This window comes from Malania oleifera, chromosome 3 (genome assembly GCF_029873635.1).
Source record: "Malania oleifera isolate guangnan ecotype guangnan chromosome 3, ASM2987363v1, whole genome shotgun sequence".
Classification (NCBI taxonomy): Eukaryota; Viridiplantae; Streptophyta; class Magnoliopsida; order Santalales; family Ximeniaceae; genus Malania; species Malania oleifera.
The window spans coordinates 117,055,907-117,081,049 of NC_080419.1; the positions used below are offsets into that span (position 1 = coordinate 117,055,907).

Below are 25,143 nucleotides of genomic sequence, written 5' to 3' on the forward strand. Positions count from 1 at the left end.
TGGACCATAAATCTGTTTTGAGCTATTTTTGACCTGCCTTACTTGTGTCCTAAGAAAAGCCTCAACACTAGATGCCTTCTTGCCTACAAATTAGAGAGAGTTATACGCTTGAGTGAAGAGAACAAGGACTCAAGTAATAAGCTCTGAACTTTGATTAAACAAAAAAACTACGTTCTTATCTCCATCTTTTTATGTTGAATCTGAAACTTCATGCAAATGGGAAGCTGGTGATTGGTGGAGCTTTCTAACGAGTTTGCTTCCAGATGAAAGTTAATTTGTCTTTGTTGAACTATCATGCATTTCGAGTGGGCAAATATCATATTATGCTATATAGTTGGGTATTGTTTCTATTTCTATGCTTCATGTTCTTTATTAAAAGGAATCATTCAAACTGCTATCTCTGTTTTAAAGTTTGTATGCAAAGCTCTTTTATTTACTGCATGGGATTGCCATTAAACTTGAAAAATTGTCAGTCTTATGAGAATGCAGCATTGTAAGTTCTTTTAAGAAGGGAATTTATTTCAATGCAAGTCCCATAATTGCTTTCATTTTGAACTTCGTTATAAATTAGTGAATTGAAGTACTTTAAAAATTTTTTTTTTTAGAGTTTATTTTTGGAAACAAATTGCATTGTTGGCTTTCCTCTTCATGCAATCTTATCCAGTGGGCAATACACAGGTGGTCACTAGGTGCTATAATGTATGAAATGCTTGTCGGGTACCCTCCATTTTACTCAGATGATCCAATGACCACATGCAGAAAGGTATATGCTTACATTTTTAATTTGTATGTTCTTTTAAGCTTTCAGATTCATTTTTTATGGGCATTTTTTTTCTTGGTCATTTCAAATGTTAGAAAAAGTTAGATAAAAGAAGGTTGAAACTTTTACACTTTTTTAGAAATTTTTTTTACATAGAGATTTAAATTGAATGGTATCACAATGAATCTGAAGGAATCATGATGGGATTCTCTCTCTCTCTTACGCACGCATATGTGCTCGAATTTTCCCATTTTCTTCTTGTTTCTCTCTCTCACCTGAGTTTTCTCCATGGCTAAAGTAGGAGATAAAAGGAGAGAGTCCCAAACTTCTGATTCAGATCAAGGGGAAGATCCCTATCTTTTTGTTCTCTAACACAATCAGTCTTGTAAGAGGTGGGTGAGATTTTCTTCAGTTGCTGCAAAGTGGTTTTCTGATGGGTTGTTGTTAGTTGTAATTGTCCATGGTAGAGGCCTGGAAGCATTTGTAATAGCCCATGGATCCAATCAGCCTTCAAATAAGGGTCAGGGGGGTGTTCCGATGTGGGGGTTCAAGTAGCGGAGAGGCCCAGAAGGCTTCGTATTGCAAGATTTCTGGCCAAAGGGTTCAACACAAGGAGCAGTGCTGCACTCACAATTTTGGAGATGGGGAAGGCGTCTTTTACAGACATAAATCTAGCAGGTGATCTGTGTGCTAAATCTTCTCCTGATGGGTTGGCAGGGGTGCTTTCTACTGAGGATGGTAAGAGTGGAAAAATTCAGGTGGAGCAGGTTCAACCAGTTGGAGGTCAGTATGAGGAGTGAATGAGTAATGGATGGCTGCTGAGATGTGGTGCATTCTGGGGATAGCAAGGATGGCAAGGGTTGTAATAAGGCTGTGGATATGAAGGTGTATAAGCGTCAGATTAGCAAGGAAGTAGGGAATGGGTTAGAACAGTCATCCTGTTAATAATTTTATGAACTCAAACATGTGGGCAAGCAAATTTTCAGAAAGAGATTCTGCAGGAAATTTTTATGTTGAGGAGAATCAGAGCTGCTCTAAGCCAGACGAAGAAGGATAAAGGATATCATATTGAGAAGGAAAAGAAAACGGGTGATATTTGGAAATGACAGTGAGTATGATAGTGGTATATTGCTGGATGAGTTCCACCATCTGTTTGGTTATGCTTCTGACACCTCTAATACACTTGGGAACATTTTTCCTGTGCCTCCTGCTGTTGAAGGTTTGAAGGATGCACCTACTTGAGGTAGGGGTCTAGGGTGTACGCTTTCTGTGTAGGGAGGGTATTTTATCAACCCCTGTGGAGGAGGTTAGCTAGATGTTGATGCTCAAAAACTACTGATGAGATATGATTGTGGCTGGTTGATCATGGAGGGAATAAACTTCACTTGGATGGTGCTAAAACAAAAGTAAAGAAAGGACAGTGTAAATTAGCAAGATTAAATAAATCCGTCAATTTTGATGGGAAGGGCGTAAAGAGGGGTTCTCTCATTTAGGGATTGTTAGGTTTTGCTATGATTTTGTTTCCTTTCCTGTTTTTTCTTTTGTTCTTTTTATACCTGCTGTGGTGATCCCTTGTCCTCTCCCAGCTTGTGATTCTCTCTCTTAATTTTCTTCTATTTCTTTTGCTGTAAAAAGAAAAAAAAATCTATCTTTACCTAATTTGATGATATTTCAATTTTATGATGATATTGCTCCGTATCATGTGGAGTGATGGAAAAGGATTCACATAAACAACCTCACCTAGCTTTTGTTACTGTGCCTAATTTGTTGAAAATTTTTATTTGACCATTCACCTAAAAAGAGAAATTTAGGATGTCAACTATTTCTCCCAAAATTTGAAATACTATCAAAGCTTGGCATCTTGATCCCATGAAGCGTGAAATAGCATGATTTAAAGTCTGTAATTTGTTTATCAGTCATTTGTATTTTTCAAGAATCATTCTTTCCTGATTATAGATTTTAGATGAAAAAATAAAATGGAAAAAACCAATCGTTCTATTTGAACTTGTTCCTAGAACATTAATTAGAGCCTGTTTTCTTGTTATATGTCACCATTGTAATTATGCTCCGTAATTTCATAGTGATGCATAATTGCTCATTGATTTTAGTAATTATAATGTAGTGCATATTATCCATGGGGCTTAATGCTGCAGTGCTGCCTGGGTGACCAAAGGGCCATGGGCTTTTAATCTCTTTATATCTTTAATCTGCATTATTGCAGTTTCATCTTGTCATCTCCCTTTTTGCTGCACTCTTTCTTGTCATGATCTTATCTTCTTGCCCTTTATCTTTTCTTCTGCTGTCAGTTTTTAGAATGAGCTTTTTGTGCTCTATATATTATGGTCCTCATAATGTTTTTTTTCAGTGCATAGAAGCACAGGTTAGCTGATACTTTCATTATGACTCAGATTGTTCATTGGAGAAATCACCTAAAATTTCCAGAAGATGCAAGGCTGACACCTGAGGCCAAGGATCTCATTTGTAGGTTGCTATGTGATGTTGAACATAGGCTGGGAACTGGAGGGGCAGCTCAAATTAAGGTGTGCTCTTGAATCTGCCAAAATGTATTTTTTTTCCCAGCTCCATGTTTCCCTTTATCTTTATTACTGTTATATTGTATCAGGCTCATCCTTGGTTCAAGGATGTTGAATGGGAGAAGCTCTATGAAATGGAGGCAGCATTCAAACCAGAAGTCAATGGGGAGCTAGATACCCAGAATTTTATGAAATTTGATGAAGTATTTCCATAAACTCGTCTCTCTCATAAATAATTCTCACTGTTTTCTTCATTTTTCTACTATTACAGCTGCCACTGCTGCCACTACTATCACTATCACAATCATCATCTACAGTATCCTCACTAACAGCATCACCACCATCTCAGTTCTTGTTTTAATTGTTGTGCTATCTTTATTTTTATCATTTTTTTCCCAGTTAGCTCTGGATCTGTATTGGAACGTGTTAGAGGTTAGTCGTTTAGTATAATTATTTTTAAGTGTGTATGTTAATTAGTGAGAGTTAGTAAGGGTATTATTGTTAGTGGAATGTATTTAATTTGTATTATAAATAGAGGGAGAGACCTATCTTCAAGTTAGGTCATTCATTTTAATCAAATCTTAAAATGGTATCAAACTGTGATCCAACCTAAACCCTATTCCTCTAAGCTGTTGCCGGAAAGCACCATTCTTGCGGCTGTCCTTCCCAGATCCACCTCCACCCCACATTATTTCACAAAACCAACCATACACCCATAAACAAAACCCCTGAAGCCTAACCTCACAAAACCCCATTGCTGGAGGGAGCCCTCATGCACTGGCCAAATGCCATCCGAGCTGACCCTATGTGCCGGCGTTTGAGTGAATTTTCAGCCACTTCTATTTTTTTTCTGTCATGTTTTGATTCCTTCTCTAGACTATTATCAAGCTGTTAGGCCTGTTTTTTTGCTAAAAACTTCAACCTTTTTCAACCATTCACTTGTCGTATTCCGTTAACCTATGTTCTAGGTTTGTGAAGGCTTCTTTGTGAGTTTTTTGGAGCATGGGCAGCGTTCGCATGTTCAGTTGTGAGGCTGTGGCTGTGCTATATCCGTCGATGAGTCGTTCACCTCATTTTTGGTTGTGTCGGTGTTTTACATAGTTTGTGATTGTCTTGGTTAGTTTTGATTGCTCTTCTTGTTTGACATTGCTGTTGTTGCTGATTTGTGAGTGTTGGATAGAATCTATGAATCCCAAAAATTTGTTTCCTATATTGTTGTCACAAATAACGACTCAAAAGTTGGATGGAAAGAATCATGTTCAATGGTCTAAAGCTATTCGGGTTTATTTAGCAAGATTAGGAAAATCTAACCACTTGCTCCAATTTGATCCTTCTGATGAGAAAAGAAAAGACATGTGGATTCAAGAAGATGCCTTGATTGTTTCCCTCTTATGGAATTTGATGGAGCCACAGATTGCATGGATGTGCATGCATCAAGGTTCGAAATCGCGGTCGCGGGTAACGTCGCGTAACGGTCGTGGGTGTTGCGGGACATAGGAGACGTGGGTGTTACGTAATGGGAAGCAGGCATATTGGCTGTGAAATTGTTTCACACATGCACAACTATGCCAAAATTGAAGAATAAGAATGAAATCCATTAACACATGATTTTTAATGAATTTTGACTACTTTAATTCAACCCAGAAATGCTTTTTTAATAGACATTATGATTTTAATATTAATTTTAGTGCACTATTTACAAAAAAAAAAAGAAGAAGAAGAAGAAGAAAGAACAGTTTTTCAATAGTTTGCACTACTTTAATGGGTAAAAAATGTAGAAATGTAATTAAAATGAAGAATCAATTAATTGAGACATAAAATTACCAAAAATGAGTCAATACTCAATATACACATACATGACTTTGAAAAATGATTGGTATCAATAGTCAAATACATGAATACAATATTACAGTATAGCACATGTCACCACCAAAAAGAATGACGTGGAGGGTCTTCATAATTTGCATCTTTATTTTGAGATTGGGATTGGGAATTATCTCACCACCCTTGTGGAAATATATATTTGAATATACCCATGCTCACGTTATTTCGTTGTTGCTCCTAAAAATCTACTGGTAGTAAAAATCCAATTGATATAGGAGGTGCATAATCTCCTCCTTGACCATATCCTGAATAATATCCATAAGTTGGGGCTGGGGCTAGCTCTGGGTAGTGTGTAGAAGAAGATTCACTAGATCCTGACCCACCAGGATAAGGATGAGACGCATAATATGGATCATAGTGTTGAGATGGTGGATATGCTTGATGAGGTCCATATGATTGTGATGATGAATCATCTAAACTAAAGTCTCCGAAACTATGAACCACACCATATGAATCTTCATCAGAATCACAGTCTCAGTGTTGGTGACTTCTTTTAGTTTGTGCACCATGAATCCCACTAGGGCCATCACTAGTAGCACTCCTTTTCGAGGGTTGTAAAGATTGGTACTCTAGAGGAATACCCAAGTCATAATTTTCGGGTATATACATAATGATTAGGAGGATATGTATCCCCTACAATTGATGTCCCTGTGTCATACCCATAATAATATTCTGCACCGCCATCACCACCACCACCACGCTTAGCCCCCAGTCCAAGCACCACTACCACCATTATCATCACTTGGTGGGCTCAAACCAAGATTATCATCACTTTGTGTACGTTCAAGACTTGAACTTGAATCATGCATGTTTATTGGTGGTTGATCATCTCCTTCTGCAGTACCACCAACCTCTTCATATAACCAATTTGAGTATCCTAACCGTCGTGTAATGGTGTCTCTCCCTCCTCTAACCATGGACTCAAAGCATAATCTGCTTTGAAATTATAGTCCAAATTGATAGGGTTGAACTATCTTTGAAGTCATGTTGGCTTCTTCTCATTGTATGTTTTAACTTTAACCTCATGTTGTAATGCACGAAAACAAGTTTTGTAATCTCATGTAATTTAGTCTATTTCTTGTTTTTGTATGGATGAGGCTAAAGGTGCTCCAATTACGCTCACAGTTCAAACCTGATGTAGTCTGGCTAAAAATTCTAATTGCTATTTTTTGTAACTCAGGAGCACGCATGCCATAATGAATCCACCATTTGACTACATAAATAATTGAAGAAAAACATATGTCAATGTATTGTATTTTTGAAAAGTCAGATTTGAACATAAAAAATGACTATATCCATTCATCAATTATTTAGCTACATTTACCAAGATTTGTTTGTTTTACTGCCCTTTGCACCAACGAGATTCCAGATGTCTCCTGCCTATCTCGATATAGCAACAACTAGAAAAGGAGGATTGTGAAGTATAATTAAATTATTAATTAATTAGATATATATTATAGAAAGTATTATAGAATACTAAAATAATTCATTATTCAATAGAACCAATAATTACTTGATTAATAACTCGAATTAGAGTGTCTATATCAAGTACCAGCTTGGTTATCACTTTTTTAATCCCATTCATGACTTCTCTAGCAACTTCAAGAGAGGGTGGGGCACCAAAAGAAATTGGGGATTCAAAAAATATCCAAAAATTAAATTTTGCAAACATATTAATCAATTATAATGTTTTAAATTTTTAATGCAACTATGCATAATTTTAAAGTTGAAATAATAAGAAATTGTATTTTATTTACACTTACCAGTTGCGTGTAAGTCTTGGTGCAATTGAAAACTCTATTGACTATCAATAATTTCCCAATAATCTTTGTAGAACTGACAATATTTCTGAATGACCAACTTTGCCCTATCAATTGTCTCGTATATGAAACCCATGGTTGTTTTTTCATCACCATCAACCAATTTAAGAACTTTCATTTAGGGTACTTTAAATATATCAGATGCATTTTGCCAAAACTTTTTCCCTAAGATAATCTTTTTCGCATCATCCCAAACCCATGAGTTTTTCCAAGTATCAGATGTGAACATTTCCCTCAATGCTTGTTTATGCCTAACAATGGTTTCCAAGGCAATAAAGTTGGTGGCAAATTGAGTGATGGCAGGATGAAGCAATTATCTATTATTTGTGAATTTTTTCATGAAATTCACTGTTCATGTGTGGTTGTAAATAAAAAAGGTTATTATTTTTTTTATCTTCTAAGACCTTCTTCACATTACTTTTCTTACCAATGTCTTTAAGAATAAGGTCTATGTAATGAGCTGCACATATTGTCCAGTAGAGATTGGTTCTCTTTTGCATTAAGAATTTTCCTCCCACCTTCATTGCAGCTTCATTATTAGTCACTACTTGGACAATGTTTTTCTTTCCAATTTCTTCAACCATCTCGTCCATTAATTTAAAATGAAATTATAGATTTAACAATTACCACTACATTATTAAAAATAGACAAGTCATCAAATGGCTCGAGTCAATCAAAATTAAAAAAATTACCTGAAATAATATTCAACTATTCGGCTAGGCACATCAGAGGCATCAACTAACTTGTGGAAAATAGTGCCTCATTGCAATAAACTAAAAATTTTATTATGTGTTTTCTTGTGGGCCCTGACCAACCATCACACATAATGGTTACACCTTTCTCCTTTCAAATGTCAGAAAAAGAAAATATATGTTCTAATACTCTTGTTCCAAATATATTTCAGAGACCTCATAGGGTGATGTTCCCTTCACTCCCTTTCCAACCTCTGTAGCAACATCAAACATTGGCTGCATAAATGGAGAGTCAGCTACATTTGCCTAAATTCGATTATAAATTAGGAATTTTCCTATTGATTTTCCTAATTTACTCCTTAAACCCTTCAGAATTTTGGTATTTATTTTTGGTTGCTTGTACTCCTACTTATTTCTAGAGTAGTGTCCATTGCCCTTAATCTAGCTTCAGGGGCATCAAGGTTAATCCACTGTGGTTCCCTACCTTTAGCTTCTTGAACACTTTGTGACCAAGCTCTACCAAAACCACCGACACTGCCACTACCAGAGCCACCCCCCTATTCATAATAATTACCACTTCCACCAGTTCTTGCCCTAAATCTTTACCTCTCTTCCCATTCTTTTTGTGCTCGTATGCTTTCTTGTCGAGCAAATCTCATTCTTTCCTCATCTGAATCTTCTTCATCGCACAAATTTTCATCTCCTCTATTTTGAGCTCCTAGTTCCTCTTGCCTTTTTGTTTATCTTTCTAATTCTCTGCATATTTTTGTAGATGTTTCATCATTTCTTCTCTATCTTGCATGATTACATTTGGACAAGAAGACACCTGACCTTTTTTATGTGCCAAGTGTTGTTTTAATCGTGTAATTCCTCCTTTAATTTTCTTTCCGCATAATTTACATAAGACAACGTGTCTGCTACCTTCCACTAGAGTAGCAAAATGCCAACCAATGTCTTCACTAGGTAGCTCTTCACTACCTTTTTTATCATGCGGCATCTTGATGCTTGATTAGATGACTTCTAGACATAAGTAAAAATGCATAAAATGGTACATAATTAGCTAATTACATAACAATATAACATAAATGATGGATTAAATTTAAGACTTTAAGTTGCTAACTATTAAAAATTTTAGTTGATTTATACATATATAATACAATTATTTATATTATAATTTACATTTTAACAAAATAAATATAGAATTGTAGATCTTACAATTTAATTATTTAGAAGGTAGTGTACCTGAGTCACTTGACTAATTGTGTAGAAATTAGAATATATTATAAATTGTAGTTCTAAATTTAATTATTAATTGTCAAGGTATTAAAAAAAAAAATATGTAGATTTATAATTTGCAGAAATTTTTATATTAATTAATAATTTTTTACTTATATATTAATTGTAAATCTGTACTCTATAGGTTCTGTACTTTATACATATTTTTTAAATTAATTAATAAATTTTACTTATATAATTATTTACAAATTTACATAAAATAAAATAAAAGTAATTAAATAATAAGTGTAAACTTAAAAGTATAAAATAAACTAAATTACTAATTTATTAGTAATTTAGTAGGCTACAGTGTAGGCTGTGTAGCACTGTATTAGGGCTGGAGTTGCCTTTGCTACTTCAAATTAAAAGAAATAATTAAAAAAAAATAGAGAAGGAAGAGTGGAGTCTGGAAGATGGCATACCCAAGTGCCGACAGTGGCCAGACCTACCAAATGGAGTGAGTTTGAGCATCAAGCCTCCAAATCCTCAAATTTCTTTTTGATTTCAAAATTTCTTTGTAGAATCTACCCTAAACTTTGTCAAATAACGGCAATTTTTCCGGAAAATTGTGAAAATCTCCATAGATTGAAGAGCCGATTCAGTCGACCTTCGGAGCATAGCTTCAAACAACAAATTGAAGCTGATTTTTGGGGTTTCGATGCTTCAGATCAATATAGCTAAGCTAGATGAAGGAGATGAAGGGGGAAGAAGCAGCAACACGCGAAGAGAAAAACAAAAAATGAAGCAGATTCGAGGAGATAAGGTGTCGGTCCTGTTGGCTGCCGTAACGTGGTTTAACGGTTGTTACAGGCCGTAACGTAAGTGTAACACCCGTTACAGGCCGTTATGGCTGTGAATTTCCTGCTCACAGCATTAGCGGCCTGTAGCGGAATCTGAGGCCTAATTTTCCGTTACGTAATGGCATAACGGCCGTTATTTAATACCATGGTATGCATCTAGATATGTGCAAGGAGATTTGAGATTATGTTAAACTTCTATACTCTAGTAACATTACAAGTATGTGTGATTTATCCTAGGAGTACTTTCAGTTACAATAAGGAGATAGGAGTATCGCAAATTATTTTGGAGAGATGAAGTATATTCATGAGGAGCTTAATATTGTGCAACCTATAACTGTTGATATTCATGAGATGCAGAAGTAGAGGGAGTAGAAGACAATTCTTTGTGTTCTAGCATGCTTTAGACCCGATTTTGAGGTAGTTCGGTCCTAGATACTTAGTAGTGTTGAGCTGCCATCATTTGCTGATGTTTATTCTCGTGTCCTTCATGCTTCCTTTAGCACGGATTCTCCTACTCTTGCATCTTTTGAGAGGACAACCTTTTCTACTTAGGGTGATTCTAGTTCTTTACCAAACAATTGCAAAAGTTATTGAGGTGGTTTGAGTGGTCGTAGTGGTAGAGATGGATGCGGTAGAGGTACTCCTTGCGAATGCCCTCATTGTGTATAGAATAATTATACTTTTTAGCGGTGTTGGGATCTTCACAATAGACCTTCACATGTTGCCAATGCAACCACCACTAACTTCACACCTTTGGGGGAGGCCAATGCAGCCACCACCCACTCCTCACCTTTATGGTCGAGTAGAGGGCAACAAACTGTATCCATGTTAGAGGAAGAGTATTTCAAGTTCCAATAGTATCAAGCGTCGCAACAAGCTTCTCTTCCCATTGCATCTGTTGCCCATACAAGTAATCCCACAGTATGCTTATCATTTAGTACTTCCCATCCTAGCCCTTTAGTCATAGACTTGGCTGCCACTGATCATATCACAGGTATACCTAGCTTCTCCTCCACTCTTCAATATCCTGTAAATTTACCTTGTGTTACTCTTGCCGATGGATCCACCACTGCAGTCAATGGAATTGGGACTGCAAATCCCACTTCTTCTATTTCTCTTCCTTCGGTTTTTTATATTCCCAAATTTCCTTTCAATCTTATGTCTATTAGAAAAATTACTAAATCCCTAAATTGTTCAGTGACATTCTTTCTTGATTTTGTGGTTATTCCGGATTTGAAGATGAGGAAGATGATTTGCAAAGGGCATGAAGCTAGTGGACTTTTATCACTTTGAGCCGCTATCTCCTTTTACTGCCTGCACTACTACTGACACACTTCCAAATTCATTGTCGCCTTTGGTCATCCTTCATTGGAAAAGTTAAAATGTCTTGTTCATAGTTTGGGTTCTGTGTCTAGTCTCGATTGAGTCTTGTCGGTTGAGAAAGCACTATCATGTTCCTTTCACTTCCTAAATCAATAAACATGCTGCAGGAGAAATAGGAAGCAGAAGGACAACAAGCCTCCCGACGCCCATTAATGCAGAGCCGAACGCTGTGGAGTCTCATGTGAAGGAACGAGTACAGTTAGGGGTTGTGGAAAAGTCGCAGGTGATAATTGAAGTGCGGGAGGAAGGTGAAGTGAAGAGGGACAGTACCGGTAACGTAGAGAATGTTACATAGCAGGAGGATGACAATACTGAGGGAGTAGTATCAAGGCACAAGAATTTTATTCCTGATGCACAAGATAAAAGGACCAATGAGACACAAGTGGAGGCAGCTACTTTGGTGAATGAGGAGAATTACGTGGATTTAGAGGAGGACCAAGCCTTAATTTGTGCACGTGTGGAGGAGGAGATGATGGGAGTGGATGAGAACCTGGTGGGGCAAGGTGGTGTAGGGGGGAACGTGGAGGTAGTATCTGAAGTTTTAGAATTAGAGTGTGTTCAACCCCCAAAGTTAGATGGGACATCTTCGCCGACTTATGCATCAGACCATGATACTAATAGACCTATACAACCGTTGAGTAAGAACAAACATTATGATTCTGATTCGGATTTATAGGTTTCTTTGGCAACATTGAAGGACTAGCTAGGGCTAGGTGTGCGTCATTCTCCCGGCCCCTTAAAATTTAATCTGTGATTTACACAATGCTAGTGTGGAATGTAAGAGGTTTGGGAAGATCGAGGAGGAGGTTGAAAGATTTAGTTAGACATCACCGAGTTGCTATTGTAGCTATTGCTGAGCTGTTCTTGGAGAATACTCGGATGTCCCAGCTAGCTAACCAGCTACTACTTCTGAATTGCTGCAGTAATGGCGATGTGGGAGGTAAGTTGTGGGTATTTTGGAGAGAATACTTAAATTTTGAGACGGTTTGTATGAATAATCAAATGATTTCTAGCTGGCTACTTTTATATAACAAGAAATTTTTATTTCTTTCGTTTATGCGAAGTGTACTCAAAATGAACGCAAGGAGTTGTGGCAAGCTTTGGAGGATTTATAACCTGAGGATCACCCTTGGATTGTGGTGGGGGATTTTAACGTGATTAGAGAGGATGGGGAGAGGATTAGAGGTCATCCACGACCAATTGGAGTCGTGGATGAGTTCAATTCTTGCTTGGATAACTGTGGACTCATGGAAATGTCTTTTAGTGGGAGGAGGTTCTCATGGTGTAATGGACATGAAGGTCACTCTCATAGCTGGGCAAGGCTTGATAGAGTGGTTATGAATACGGGTTTCTCTAATACTTTCCCTAATGCTCATTTGGAGATGAGGTATGGCCCGTCACCTTTTCATTTTCAAAATATGTGGTGTTCACATGATTCTTTTATTAACTGTGTGACGAAGGCGTGGGTTGAGCCGGTATATGCCTAGGGTCTTTTGAAGCTTGTGGCTGAATTGAAAAAAACATAGATAGCTTTAAAGCATGGAATATGCAGTTTTTTGGGCGTGTAGATCAGAATATTAAGAAGCTTGAGGAACGTTTGGAGGTCCTAGAAAATCAAATGTTATGTGACTCTGACCCGAGCATTGAAATGGAATTTCTTCTCACCAAGCTAGAACTGGAAATATTGGAACAAAGGGAGGAGACTAGATTGGCGCAACAAGCAAAAAAATCTTGGCTTAAAGAAGGGGATCAAAATTCAAAATTTTTTCATGTGGTGGTAAAGCAAAGAAGGAAGAATTTTGTGATTTCTAACATGAATCTTGCGGATGGGAGTGCGTTAAACTCACCAGAGAGCATTCATCTAGCGGCAACTTCTTACTTTCAGGATTTTTTAACAGAAACAAGAACTCATGAAGTGGCCAACTTATCAACCATTCTAGAGAAGGTTATTACTGAAGAGGAAAATGAGCTTCTTTGTCAAGATCCTTCAGAGAAAGAGGTTAAAACTGCACTTTTTTCCATTCCTAAAAACAGTAGCCCAGTACCTGATGGTTTTGGCTCAGCTTTTTATATTTCGTGTTGGGATGTGGTTAAAGAAGACTTATTAGAGGTTGCCAAGGATTTCTTTAATGACACTAATCTACCAAGGTTTTATTCTTCTTCGTATATAGTGCTTATTCTGAAGGTGCACGATCCAAAAAGTTTTGATAAGTTCTGCCCCATTAGCATTTGTTCTGTTGCTTACAAGATTTTTTCTAAGATTGTTGTTCAGCGCATGATTGGTTTACTTACCCAAATAATATCACCAGCGCAAGGGGCGTTCATTCGAGGCCAAAGTATATTTGAAAATATTACTCTTGCTTAGGAGATGGTGCACTTCTTGAACAAAAATAATGGAAGTGGTAATATTATGGTGAAAATTGATATGGCAAAGGCATATGACCAGGTCGACTGGGATTTTTTGCTTTTGGTGTTAGAGGGATTTGGTTTCTCTTCAAATTTTTCTAAGTTGGTGGCTGAATGTATTTGGGATCCTTGGTTTTCCATTATGATGAATGGCTCTTACAAAGGAATTTTCAAGCCTACTAGAGGTTTAAGGCAGGGAGACCCGTTATCGCCTTATCTATTTATTGTCATGGAGGAGGTTTTATCTCGATTGTTGCAGAAAAACTTTGAGGAGGGGCGTATAGGCTGTTTTTCTCACCCTTTGGGGGCTCCTTCGATTTCGCATTTACTCTATGCAGATGACATTTTGATTTTTCTTAATGGGGAGAAACGATCCATGCGGCGTCTTATTAAAGTTTTGGGTATCTATGAGCAGTGGTCTGGCCAAATGATTAGCAAAGAAAAATAAGCTATCTTCTTTTTAAAGAAAATTCTAATGTGGTGGAGGCGGAGTCTGATAAGATTAACGAGATTTGTGGAGGGTGTTTTCCCGGTCACTTACTTAGGTGTCCTGCTTGTTTTTGTGCGTTTTACGATTAGATCCTTGGACCATTGGTTCAAAAAATAAAAAGTAAGGTGGCGGGGTGGAAGCTAAAGCTGCTCTCGCAAGGTGGTCGTCTAATTCTTTTAAAGCATGTTCTCACTTGTATGACGACTCATTTGTTGGCAGTTTTAGACATTCCGAAGGCAGTCCACAAGAAGATGAATTCTATCCTCTCAACTTTATTTTGGGGTGAGATAAATGGAAAGTCAAAAATGAAGTGGTGCTCGTGGTCTAAATTGTGCAAGCCCACTAGTGAGGGTGGATCAGGTGTTCATGATTTTGGTGAAGTTAAAAAATATCTACATATGAAATATGCATAGAGGCTCATGACTTTAGACAATCTTTGGACAAAATTCTTCCGTGCTAAATATGTGAAACAAGGACATATCTCCATGGTGGTTTCTACAAACTCGAGTTCTCGGTTTTGGAAATCGGTCATGCGGGTTTTACCTCAGGTGACGGAGAATGTGCAGCTGAAGGTAAAGAATGACAAGGGTTTGTTTTGGTTTGATAATTGGTTGGCTAGTGGTCCGCTTTGTTTGCAATTTAATAATATTCAAAACCCTTTGTTAATATTAAATATGTGTTGGGTGGATGGTGCCTGGGATAGCAGCACTTAGTGGAGTTGGTTGATAATGACAAAGTCGAAGAAGTCATACAGAATATTGCTTGTGGGAGACTAGGTGAGGATATGCTAATTTGGAAACTCAATGATAAAGGAAGCTTCACGTCGTCAAGTGCATGGGATTTAATTAGAGTCAAAGGGTCACATGTAAGGGATATGGATTGGTTGTGGCACAATCTCTTGCCAAAGAAGGTCGACATATGTGCTTGGAAAGCTCATTTTGACAGCTTTCCGTTGGATAAGAAAGTTCAATCCTTGGGAATTGCTTTTGCTTCTCGGTGTAACTGTTGCGAGCTGGGGCAAATAGAAACCTTAAATCATGTGCTTTGTTCGAGTGAGATTGTTGTGAAGGTTTGGGATTTTGCCGCTACAGCCTTGGGGGTTCCTTGTACGACTGCAGTTTCTTGGATTTGTTGTGTACAACAATAGCTTACTTATGTTAAGAAATCGACTCAAAGGGGTGTAATCATTGGTATCTTGCCGAGTTGGAGAATCTGAATGGAAGGTGCTAAGGAATCAGCTGAAGGAGTTTGGTTGGCAATCAAGGTATGGCTTAGGAGGATTTCGGAGAATATGAGATCAAGTGGATATTCACGTAAAAAATGTGGGGGTTCGTCTTCCTCGTGTAGTCAGATGGTGTAAACCTGGGATAGGTTGGGTTAAGTTGAATGTGGATGGGAGCTGTAGAGGTAATCTAGGGAATTGTGGTGGTGGAGGCGTGATAAGAGATGAAAAAGGTTTATTTGATGCAGCTTTTTCCTGATTATTGGGTTATGGAACAAATAACATGGCTGAATTGAAGGCAATTATTTTAGGGATTAATCTTTGCAAAGATCTCGGATTTGAACAAGTAGAGATTGCATGTGACTCTGCTTTGTTGGTTCAGTGGATAAATTTTGGGAAGTGCTCGGTTTGGTACTTATGGGAATTGTGGGAAGAACTTATGCTAGCATTAAGAGGCATACAGTTCAAAGTGGAACATGTTTATAGGGAGGCGAATAAAAGTGCAGATTTCTTTGCCAAACAGGATGAATCTAGTATTTCTCGATCATATAGTTGCCAAGAAGATCTCCCTCAGCAAGTCAGGGGAATGATTCGATTGGACTTGTTGGGTTTTCCTTCTTTGTGATCATGATGTTTTGTGTTATTACACTTTTAGTGGTTTAGTTTCTTAGTTTTTTTTTTGGTTGCTGGTGTTTGGTTTTTTGGTTTGGTTTATGTTGGTTAAGTTAGTTTTAGGGTCTTGGAATTTTGCTTTTATTGTCTCAAAGTCTCAAAATTGTAACCACGGTTTTCCTCTGCCATAAGTGAGGGGTTTTCTAATAAAGTTGAGGAGATGCCTCCCTCTTTTACCAAAAAAAAAAAAAAGATCCCTTTCCACTCAGGACAGCAAAGTTCTAAGTGCTCTTGAGATTCTAATTATGAATCCAAAGGCACAGACCCCTTGTGCTGTTAGGTGGGGGAACCCTCAGGTTGGGTCCGTAAAGTTGAAAGTAGATGGTAGTTGTTGTGGGAACCCAGGGACATGTGGAGGGGGTGGTGTGATTCGAGATTGTAGTGGGGCTTTCTTGGGTGCTTATTCTTCCTCCTTTGGCTATGGCTCCAATAATAAAGCCGATCTTATGGCCCTAACGGAGGGAGTGCGGATGTGCAAAGAGATGGGTTATATGAATGTGGAGATTGAATGTGACTCTAATGTAGTGGGCGATTGGGTTCGTTCTCGTAGATACATGGTATGGTATTTGTGGGATTTTTGGGAAGAACTTCTTGAGGCTCTTTCCATAATTAATTTCGCTATTGCTCACCAATTCAGAGAAGGAAATAAGGCTGTGGACTTCTTGGCACGTCAGGGAGAGGAATGCTTCACTATGAGATATCTGGAGTTTGCTTCTTTACCTCGTCTAGTTAGAGGCATTATACGACTTAACAAAATTGGTCTTCCTAATTTAAGAGTTTTTTGTGTCGTTTTGTCTTCATTTTGTTTTCGTTACGTTTCGTTTTTATCTGTTTGTAGCTTGTTTTGCTGGAACCGTGGTATTCCTCCGCCATAAGTGAGGGGTTTTCTAATAAAGAAAGGAGGTGCCGCCCTTTTTTATTAATAATAATAAAAAAAGAAAAGCTGCAAAACCCTTGTTCATTCTAATGTTTAGGGTCCTAGTAGAGTTGTGTCCAAGTTGGGGAATATGATCATCAAATCATCCGAATTTGCAGGTGTCTTGATCTGTTGGATGAAATTGGATTATCGCTAAGTACGCAATGTCAACGGAGGTGTTGTTAATGAATTATGTTTGCTTCAATATTTACTGCTTGCTTGCCACGACTTTCATGAATTGATTACTGTTTCCGCCGCTATTTGAATGAACGCTAATGAAAGTGTTTCGTGGATGAATGTTGGTAAACGATAGGCTAGCTAGTTAAGCAAGAGTACTTTAGCTAGCGCTGCACGGCCCTTCACAAGGGTGTGAAAATAGTCGGACCGTGACACTTGCTATTGGGATTAAACTGGTTGATACACCCATGGATCCTAACAGCAAGTTAGTGTCGGATATGGGCAATTTTCTACCTAATACTAGACAATATTGAAGACTTGTTGCAAAGTTAAATTATCTCCTAGTCACTCGGCTGGATATATCTTTTGCAAGAAGTGTTGTGAGTCAATTTCTATATTCTCCGAGGACAAGTCCTTGGGATGTAGTAAATCACATCTTGAGATATCTCAAAGGTGCACTCGGGAGAGGTCTTTTGTATCATGATTGGGGTTGCACTTATATCTATGGATATACAGATGCAGATTGGGCTGAATTACCTTCCAAGTGGAGATCCACAACCGGGTATTGTATCTTGGTTGGTGGTAATTTGTTTTCTTGGAAGAGTAAGAAACAAACTGTGCTAGTAAGATCAAATGCTGAATCAGAATATAGAGCTATGACCCACACTGCTTGTGAACTTGTATGGTTGAAGAACATGTTGGAAGAATTGGGGGTTTCTCATTCTTGGCCTATGAAGTTGATGTGTGACTATCAAACCGCTCTTCATATTTGCTTCCAACCCGATCTTTCATGAGTGGACTAAGCATATTGAAGTTGATTGTTGAGAGAAACTCATTACTACTGCTTATGTGAAGTCGAACATGCAGCTTGCTGATTTGTTTACCAAAGTTTTGGGGGGAGGGTACTCGTGTTAAATTCGTTTGTAACAAGCTAGGAGCATATGACATTTTCGCTCCAGCTTGAGGGGGAGTGTTATAGGTTATTTATATCTTTTAGTATTATGCTTATTATTATTAAGTGCGTTAGTATGTTAATTGGTGAGAGTTAATAAGGGTATTATTGCCTATCTTCAAGTTAGGTCATTCATTTTAATCAAATCTTAACAGACCTATTCTTGTTCATTATATTTAAAAAGATTTGTTTCATGATAATAATAAATTATGATTGTAGTAAACCTAGAACTAACCAGTGGTCAGTCCATTACTAGCTTCTGCAATGTTTTTAATTGTTAATGCCAAAAACTGTAAGTGTTTTTATTGGACATTAATCTCCTTTAAAACTGTTAGTAATTTACTAATCATATCTGGATGAAACAAAGATGGGGATGAAAATAGATCTTTCTGCGTATTCAGAGTGTTGGAAATAAAGCAAGTGGCTTTGTATTTATTGTTTAACGATGACTGGAAGCAATCTTCACTGGAACAAGGATCTTCTCACACCATTCTCTGCTATGATAGAACTTGACAATGACGGCTAATCACCAAACACAGGAACAAGCTCCTGAGGCAAAACTTAGAGAGCAAGATCCATAGAAAGGGAAAGCAATGAGTTGCAAACAGCATCCCGATCCACCAATCCATGTAGAGAATCTGTGACTTCTATAGATCGACCATGTGGGCTAGATCCCTTGAAGGAAAAGCAATAAGTTGTCTGGAAACATCCTGATCCACCATCCTGGTAGGGCATCTGTGACTTCCTTAAATTAAACCATTTCAAATAACAGTTCTACAGCCAGGCAGGGCTCGGGAGAATAGCTTGCTAGTTATATAATAGAAACTCAGTTATAGAAGCTAGACTATGATTAGAAGCCTTTCCTATAAAGTAGTTGTGCTCCATCCATTTGTGAGTATTTTTTTCTCTCCCCTTATTTTTGCCCCAATATTTCTTCAAGATTTAGTTATAGGTTTGAAAGAGTGCATTGTGGAAATTAGCTTGAGAAAAATAGAAATATAATAAAAATATAGTTCACTTAAAATAGTAGAGGTAGTTTTGCAGGATGAAAAGATGAACAATGAAGATATTTGTGCTTTATATATATAGGACTGGTATAGTTCTCGATGTATTAACCTTCTTGTAACATTGGATAATAACATGCTAGATTGAAGTTCATTTATTTTATACAAAAGAAATGTCTTACATTAATTCTGTTCGTGAGGGTCCTCTAGGCTTCTTCCATGTTTGAAATTCCTGCTTTCGTTTCATTATTATGATTTCCCCATTTTATCATCATTTGTTGATTTCCAGATGCACATTTTCTTCAAGTTATGTTTTTCATTAAGTAATGCCTTTGTAATTTACCTCTTGGAATTATTTCTTGGATTTTTCATCAGTTGGATCCTCCAAAACCAGCGAGAACAGGCTCAGGACCCTCAAGGAAGGTTTGTAACCATTCATGCTAGTATATCTATACACTTGCAGAATGCATTTGTATGAGTTAGTTTGTATTGTGTATAATATTTTCATACTAACAAATATCATCCTTATACATCAAGTAAGTTTGTAACAGGCTCTGACTTAAAACTAATAGATAAAATGTGTTGAAGACCATTTTTCATGCATTCATGCATTTCTCATGCTGAAAATTGTTTATTTTTGGTGGTGAATGATCATTGGATACTGCTATGAGTGCAAACATGACTGTTTCCATTGAGACTTGAAATAATTTGGATGGATAATTCCAGATAAATACATATGATTTTCTGCAAATGAGGCCTGTTAAGTCACTATTGCCTCGTATTTGTGTTTTGTTCAAGCAGGATAGAGAGACTAATGCCCATCCTTCTTTGCATTGCCCTTATGCTTGGTGGTGGTTGAATTCTTTTCTTATCATTGGGGAGGATGGTTGGGTGTGTCGAAGCTCTGTGGATGAGTTGTTTCTCTTGAGATAGTGGGTTTGACGTGAAGGAGTGCAGGATCTTGTGGGATTGTGCACTTCGTTGGAAAGGAATGCAATAATTTCTAGGGATAATTTTCTTCCTTCTTGGGGTAGAGTGGCCTTCTTTGCTTGACTTTGGTGTTTAGTGGCTGGTGCTTTTGCAGTTCCACTGACTCATATTCAGTGCAATTGGGAAAATTTAATTAACTGTTCTGTTCCTCATTAACTCTTCTTTCCTCATTTCCCCATTTGTTCTTTAGACTCTCTCTCTCTCTCCGCATGCTTATTCTTTTCTAATAAATGGATAATTAGTATGGGTCGTTAACAATTTACTTAGAAGTTTTCGTCTAGTTTCCTATGTATGAATAATAGCATAATCAAGTCAATAGTAGATATGTTTGTAAATTTTGATTTTATATGCGTTCATAATTTAAGGTTCTCATTTCTGTTTATTTTCTCCACACATGTTTATCTCACCATGCCTGCTAGATCTTAAAATTTTGAAGCTTCTTATTTCTTAGATTTATATTGCATCTATTATGCTAAACTTATTACTTCATGGCAGACGCTATTGACTCCCAAAGATTTGAGTTTCATTGGATATTCACACGAGAACTTTGATGTAGATTTATATTGCATCTAATATGTTTAACTTTATACTTTGTGGCAGACGCTATTGACTCCCAAAGATTTGAGTTTTGTTGGCTATACATACAAGAACTTTGATGCTGTCAAAGGGCTACGTCCATCTTTTGGTATGCAGTTTTTTGATTTCTTGAGTGAAATTGAGTTGTCCTATTCCCTTTTCTTGTATCAGTGCAGTATTGTATTTCTTATAGCTGAAACCTCTGGGGAAAAAAAGTTTATTTGCTATTTTTAGTTAGCGTGCTTCCTCTCTCAATGGGCACGCATGTGCATGTGCATGTGCATGTGCAGGTGCAGGGACACAGCCATAGTTTTTGTATCAAAGTATATTGCTTCTTTGTCTTAGATACCTGAAGAGGCATCTTGTGATCATAGTAGTTAAAAGTGCAAGGCACACTGAGACGCAAGGGGTACTTGGAGTGCCGTATTAAAAATGTTTGTAAATGGCCTATATCACAATTCTTATCTGCAAAAACGTGATCATTGATATTTGAATTCAAATAATGACAAGAAATTAAAGAGGGACCTGCTGCAGGAATACACAAATAATGCAACTGCATGCAGGGGAAAAAATAGCAGACAGTAGACAGTATAATGCATTGGTGTGAAAAAAAAAACAGCAGAGGGGAAAGCAGCGAGGAGGAAAGAACAGCAGACAGTGATCATAAAAGGAGGAAAAACAAGTAGATGGTGTAATGCTTTGTTATGGTTTTTGTTTTGTTTTTTTTTTAAAGAGAAACAGAAGCAAACAGGAAAAAAACAGCAGAAAGTGATCATGCTTTGCTTAGGGGAAAAAAGCAGCAGAAGTGCAAAAAACAGCCAGAAAATATGCTTTTCAGGCAGTCAAAAAGGTTGCAGGAAGGGAGACATCAATATACACTGGTCATGACCAGTGTATATAATAGGATTGTTCTTGGAGAACTAAAGAACGAGTTCAAAAACATAATTATTTAGTAAAGTAATATTGAACTATTCCTTTTTTGTTGTAATATCTTTTAACTTACTAATTTTTAATGATCAAGGACAATGATGACCGCGTTAAATCAGGGTTTTAATGTTCTTCAGTTTTGAGAATTTGACCAAACAGGTTGCCAGTTTTAGTCTTTAGTTTTTGTTTCTAGTTTTTAGTTATCATTTCTAGTTATTTCTCTTAGTTATTGAAATGATTTTCTGTACTGTTGGGCTATTCTTGAGCAAATGTGACTACACAATTTAGGCATGGAAACATATATATAAACAGAGGTTCAGATGCTCATAGGACCTAATAACTAGGTCAACTTTGTGAAACCCACTTGAAGTTGAGCTGCAACTTTCAAGCTTCTATGGGAAGGGGATCCATGGTCTAGGAGTTTGGATAATGGCATCTTAACATAAATGGAAAAATTCTTGTGCAGTATTGGAAGGATATGGAAATCACAGGGAAATAGGATCCATAGGATAGCTTCTTGTCATTTTCAATTGCCTTATGAACACTCAAATTTGTACTTCGAAATTAACTTGTATTTTGAAGAGTGCCAAATATGATAATAATTTGAAACTATTTTGAATATTTAAAACAATGTTAAACATATGGGAACCAAAAAACAATAGTTTAAAAACGATGTTATTAAAATTGTGTGATTCATTTTGTACAGAATTAGAATATCCATGTGGTAATCTTCAATTTCTTGTGACAGTAGGCTTTGATTGCACTTGAATAATTTCTGTTCATATTTCTGTCTCCCTTTGTTATGGATTGTGGAAGAAAATTTTCTCAAGTTTATTAAATTGAACTACTTCAGCAGTTCAGCCCTTGCATAGTTAAAGAGTAGCACATCACCATTATGACCTCTTAATTCTATATTCACTTATAAATCTTCTTGGATTGCGTCTGCAGTTGGTTCTAGGGTGGACTACGCTTCTAGACAGGCAAACGATGAAACAGAGGTTCAGATGCTTGCGTCATCAGGTGATGCCATGTCTCCATAATATAAAAGCATATCTAGGAACAAGGGCAAGTTTATGTCATGGGGATGCAGCTACATCACCCCCAGGTCTGCATTTCTTGGCAGCCAAGCATTTTGCAGAACCATTGTTTTAAGTGTACAGCAATATTCAAGTTAACCTGGTCATGGGTTAACTGGTAGAAGTGAAACTTTGGTATAAATGATTTAGGATAGAAAGAGGTCATATGTCGTGGTTGCCCAGGTTGGCGGTGGAAAACTTGCCTTCTCTTGTGGCAGTTTCTGGTCAAATTTTAATTAATAGCAGACTAGTAAGAAAACTGCCTTCTTAGAGATGCTATATTACCATTATTGTGTGTAAGCTTTTGCCAGCAGTTACAGAAGATTAGATGTTTAAAAAAATTTGAGTAATAATTTCTGTGTGGGGAATATTTTTATCTTGATATTTAATCTTTATTTTTTAAAATTTAATAGCCTCTTGCTTATTTTTCTAGGTGGGTTAGGGTTCTGACTGTTAAAAATAGCTGAGTCTCATATCTTGAACTGGGCATACCTTCACATTCTTTTGGTGTACTTTCCTGAACATTTTTAATGACTTAGGGGTGGATTATGGGCAATGATGTATGGACAGTATTAGTGCTGAAAGTGATTTCTCAACTTGGAAATTTCATGAATGCTTATTATGCACCAATTTGTGAGGAAACAAAGTAATGGTGTATTGTCCCCCAAATTACATGGTTTTCAATTCTCAGCAGAATTTAAAACTTTGAAAGTGACATTACTTGATTAAACACTTGAATGTGATGTTGCTTTGTATCCTATTGCTTCCCAGGAAGCACCTTGTCAAAATCTCACCCCCAAGCATTGAGCCCTCCCCCATCTTGAACACCAACAAAATGGCCCCCCACTACCAATATCCCAAGCTCAACAGTAAGCTGTTCTACAAAAAGAAAAGAAAGGCAAATTTGCTCCATTTTTTAATGTAAAATGGAGGTTTTACTGCCGTTGTAAGTGAAGTTGAGTTGTGGCTCGTATTTAGAAGATTGGTCTTAGGGCAAGACGTATGGAAGTCTTTCAAGGTATCTTTTAGAACTTGGAAAAATATTATTGAAAAGAAAATAAATATTTAAATATTTTATTTCTTTTTGGTTTGGTTTTCAAGAAAAGTAATAAAGGAAAAAATATGTTGAAAATTTTAAAAAATAAAAATGTAATATTACACATGATTAGCATTTAAAAAAAAAAAAATAGTTATATAAGAATGAATTTTTAGTGTTTGATAAGGAGAAAATAGCATCGAAAGCAACTGAAATATTCTCTTTCTCCTCTTTATCCGAATGAAGCATAAATGTTGAATGTGTACAGTTAAAAGAGTCAGGAATATTGTGAAAATTGTTTCTTTGAATGTGTATGGTTGAGAGTTGGAATATTGTGGACATGTTTGTTTTTGTGAAATCTATAGATGTAAGCATGATGTATGATCTCCTAAATTATTATGTTATTTTCGTGCATATTCTGTTTTCTAGTGATTGATGTGTATGCATGATAACCCTACACTTATTTGCTTAAAGTCATATTATGACTCATTTAAAAATTCACTTGACCTTGTAGGCCCCATATTTGCTGTGAGGGAAAGTAGGCATGAAAGTTGACTCCAAACTAAATGTAAAGGAGGAAGAAAAATCAAATCAAACAAAAAAAATAATAATTTGGTTGATCATTCTTCTGGTTTGGGGTTCAATATTTTTTTTATAATTATTTTTGGTTCAATATTTTTTCGAATCGTTTTCAGCTATTCGAATGGCCACGTTTATGATAATCGAGGTAGAACCAAATATAGGATAAATACTTTTAATATGTATTATACAATATTTTTTTTAAGTGAATAATTTATTGATGTGTGTATGGTGCAAAACGTGGAAAACCACACATATTACTTTCTGTAGGAAATTATTTAGAATATATATCCTTCAACTTACACGAGCTCTTCAAAGAAATGAGAGAAAATAGTTAGAAAGAGAAAATGGGTATTGTAATTGTTTGATATTTTTTTTCTCCCTTATTTTAGTTAAACATTAATATTTCTACTTTTCCGAACTTTTATGATGTATCATTTTTAGTAGTTTGGTTTCGTTTGATTAATCAATATATTTTATATTAAGCTGTTGATTAACCAATCACATTAATTTGATTTTTTGTTGAAATTTTTTACTTACTGAAAATTCAATTTGGTTGGTAATTTTTGTGCATGGTTTGGCTAGTTAAATTACAGAAAACCTAGTTGATAAGGTGCTAATGATTTAAAAGGGGAACGCTAAGGCGAGCAACAAAATAAACTAAATTCGAAATTGTGAGCGAACAAACTAAGTGGATTACTGGAAGGTGTACATATGTTTTGCCACCATTGTAGAAGAGAATGTGCATGCAGATGAAAGAAAGCAAAAGAAACTACCCATGCAACCGCCAAGAGGAAACCAAGTAAAGGACAAATTTTAGGGGATGGTCCAAGTTGCAAGTTTACATGAGAGTAGTAGAATAGAAAAAGCTATAAATTACAATGTTGATCACTCATAATCTAATAGATTCAAGTCAATTCTACTTCGCAATTTGAATTCGCCAATCATATGTAATTGTAGCGTACAATTAAT

The 25,143-nt window shown here is 36.6% G+C and overlaps 1 protein-coding gene across 1 annotated transcript in view; it reads left to right on the plus strand.

The window, feature by feature from the left end:
- Window positions 1-22,961, plus strand: part of LOC131151790 (uncharacterized) — a 63,401-nt gene extending 40,440 nt beyond the window's left edge. The window contains exons 7-12 of the mRNA XM_058103206.1: window positions 679-763; window positions 3,169-3,300; window positions 3,384-3,497; window positions 19,363-19,410; window positions 20,578-20,662; window positions 22,429-22,961. Of these exons, the coding sequence (XP_057959189.1) occupies window positions 679-763; window positions 3,169-3,300; window positions 3,384-3,497; window positions 19,363-19,410; window positions 20,578-20,662; window positions 22,429-22,520 (556 nt within the window). The 3' untranslated portion in view covers window positions 22,521-22,961. The remainder of the gene's footprint in view (window positions 1-678; window positions 764-3,168; window positions 3,301-3,383; window positions 3,498-19,362; window positions 19,411-20,577; window positions 20,663-22,428) is intronic.
- The last annotated feature ends 2,182 nt before the right edge of the window (window positions 22,962-25,143 follow it).